At 39.8% G+C, this 3,406-nt stretch overlaps 1 protein-coding gene across 1 annotated transcript in view; it reads left to right on the top strand.

The window, feature by feature from the left end:
• LOC107554357 (C-C chemokine receptor type 7-like) overlaps positions 1-3,068 on the top strand; it is a 5,442-nt gene extending 2,374 nt beyond the window's left edge. Inside the window, exon 2 of the mRNA XM_016236849.1 lies at positions 1,746-3,068. Coding sequence (XP_016092335.1) covers positions 1,748-3,010 — 1,263 coding nt within the window. The 5' untranslated portion in view covers positions 1,746-1,747 and the 3' untranslated portion in view covers positions 3,011-3,068. The remainder of the gene's footprint in view (positions 1-1,745) is intronic.
• Positions 3,069-3,406: the final 338 nt, after the last annotated feature.

Here is a 3,406-nt window from a genome sequence, read left to right on the forward strand (position 1 = left end):
TAGGCGTAATGGTTTTTCTACTGTACAAACCGTATATTCTATTGCCCTACACCAACCCTACCCCTTACGGGAAACTTTCTACATTTTTAGATTTTCAAAAGAGCTCATTCTGAATTATTTATAAGCCTTTTGAATTACGGGGACACTGAAAATGTCCTCATAAATCACCTTCTCGTTGTAATACCTGTCATACCCATGTTATTATACAAATTTGTGTCCTCAAACCACATAAACACCCACACACACACACACACATACACACACACACACACACACACACACACACACACATTGTTTTTATGGTTTATGGGGACTCTCCATAGGCGTAATGGTTTTTCTACTGTACAGACCGTATATTCTATTGCCCTACACCAACCCTACCCCTAAACCTACCCCTCACAGGAAACTTTGTGCTATTTCAGATTTTCAATACACTCCATTCTGTGTGATTTATAAGCGTTTTGAAAAGTGGGGACATGCGGTAATGTCCTAAAAAGTCACCTTCACCTTGTAATACCTATGTCGTACCTTTGTCATTATACAAATGTATGTCCTCATTTGTCACAAAAACGCACATACACACACACACACACACACCACACACACACACACACACCACACACACACACACACACCACACACACACACACACACCACACACACACACACACACCACACACACACACACACACCACACACACACACACACACCACACACACACACACACACCACACACACACACACACACCACACACACACACACACACCACACACACACACACACACCACACACACACACACACACCACACACACACACACACACCACACACACACACACACACACACACACACAAAACTAAAATATATATTTTTAAAAATCCAAGTTCAAAAACTCTGAATAAGATCAAATAAATATAGGCCTGCGTACACCTGAAACTATTTTAGGCCTAATTATGAGTAAGTATAAAAATTATATTATAAGCAGCCTGTTAAAAGTAAAGTTATTCGTGACACGGAGATCAAACTGCTTGCATTAAACTATAAACTGCGTCACAAACAACACCACAACTTTCTTAAGGGAAATATCACTAACTAAAAAACTCACAAGCCTGAATGAAACACGACAAGGATTTAAAAAAATAAAAAAATAAATAAATAAAATCAACTAACGCATAATTTTAAGAGAAAGAAACTAATTTTTCATTTTTTAAAACAAATTTTAATGTAAGCTTTGTATTAAAACAATGCATAAATACAATTGACATAAATGCTGGTTCAATTAATAAAATGCTAACAGCTGCACTGTAAAAGATGTGTTTAGGAATAGTTGTTAAACTAAAAATCCACAATAATCCACTAAATCTTATTATTATGACTTAGTTTCTCATTATTATGACTTAGTTTCTCCAGAACAAAAACATTCATACAGGTTTGAAACTACTTGAGGGTGAGTCAATGATGACAGAATTTTCTTTTTTGGGTGAACTATCCCTTTAAGTAAAGTTCAAGTATATTTTAAGTATACTTTATCTTAAAAGAAGTATACTAATAGCACACTTGAATAAACTTCTTTTTCATAAGGGTAAAGATGATGAACTATCAATTAAAACAAAGAAGGCATGGAGTAGAGTGTGTATAACAGGGTTTTTGAGAAGGTTTTGATAATGGTGATCATTTAGAGGACTTAGAAATTCATGCATCAAAGATGATAATCTGATGAACGGTTTCTGCCATGTTTTACAGGTATGGAGCGCTTTGATTTAACTACAGAAGATTTAGCATCGCTTTTAGGTTCCACTTATGAGTATGATTTCAATTACACTGATATGGATTCTGTCACCGAGGCCAACGTTACTGACGTTGTGGAGCTGTGTGTACCCAGCAGAGAACAGGAGCTGACCATTACTGCTGTCCAGACCACGGTCTTCCTCCTCGTCTTCTTCTTAGGTGTAATTGGTAACGGGCTGGTCATTGCCACCTTTGCACGATACCGCCGTCTACGTCTACACTGCATGACTGATGTCTTCCTGTTCTACCTGGCTCTGTCCGACATGCTGCTTTTGTTGACTCTTCCCTTACAGACGGGAGAGACTCTGATCGGCAGCTGGGAGTTTGGAGAGGGGCTGTGCAAGCTAAACCGCGGTATGTACGCCATCAACACCTACAGCGGCCTGCTGTTGTTGGCTTGCATTAGCGTTGATCGCTATTTGGTGGTGGTTCGCACCAGGGCTGTGCGGAAGAGGAGTTCTGGGACTCTGTTTTACAGCATGCTGTCTGCGGTTGGTGTCGCAGTAACTTCTGTCTTCCTGAGTCTGCCAGACTTGCTCTTCAGCTCCGTGGAGAACGATATGGGTTCAGACATCGTCTTGTGCGATATGAAAGTTTGGGGCGATGAAGTGAGTAAATGGAAGCTGTGGGCCCAGATGGCAAAGATCGCAGGATTCTGCATCCCTTGTGTGGCGATGGTGGTGTGTTACGGCGCGATCGGACGCGTCTTGATCCGTGCCGGTGGCAAATGTTGGCGCAGACAGAGGACTTTGCGCCTGATGGCACTTCTGGTGGTTCTTTTCCTCCTGTTCCAGCTTCCTTACACGATGGTGCTTCTGATTAAAATATTCACACCCACTCAGAAACACTGCGAAGAATGGACCAAGTTCCACCTTCAGGAAAACATAACGCGCAATCTGGCCTACGTGAGGTGCTGCCTGAACCCTTTGCTCTACGCACTTGTTGGCGTCAGATTCAGAAACGACATTATCAGGCTGTTGATGGACACCGGGTGTGTGTGCGCGTGTGTGTCCTATATAACGCCACAGCATGACAACGGAAGCTCCGTCACACCATCGTCTCCGGCTCCAACCATACTTTCACCCTTCCCATCTTCTTACCTGTCTGCCAAGAAAACACCTGCCCTGAACACACCCGCCACAGACACAGCTGAAACATTCATTTTCCCAACACCTATCTCTGGAAAAATGACTTCAGTTATAAGCTGGTGTCATCAATAAATGCACATTAGATTATCAGAAAAAAATAATTTCTCATTTTAAAGGTAATAAGTATAGAAACCCATTTACTGTATGCCAAAAGAAAAAGAAAATCATGCTTTGGTAAAACAATTATAAAAGTCAAAATGTTAATATAAAAGATTATGAGATTAAAAATCTAAATTACAAGAACGTTTTGACTTTGTTGTAATTTTGATTTTTTGTTTTGTTTTTAGTTTTATATCAATATTTTGGACTTCCAATAGATAAGAGACAAAACTGCATGTACACAAAAGCCATATACAGCTGTATATACAATCAGCAGCATAAAGAATAGTCTATGATTTCTAGTAATATTAAGTACCTTGAATAATATTAAGTATTATTTAGTACCTTGTTAGACTAAGAATGTTATAT

This window comes from Sinocyclocheilus grahami, unplaced genomic scaffold (genome assembly GCF_001515645.1).
Source record: "Sinocyclocheilus grahami isolate Dianchi unplaced genomic scaffold, SAMN03320097.WGS_v1.1 scaffold19.1, whole genome shotgun sequence".
Lineage (NCBI taxonomy): Eukaryota > Metazoa > Chordata > Actinopteri > Cypriniformes > Cyprinidae > Sinocyclocheilus > Sinocyclocheilus grahami.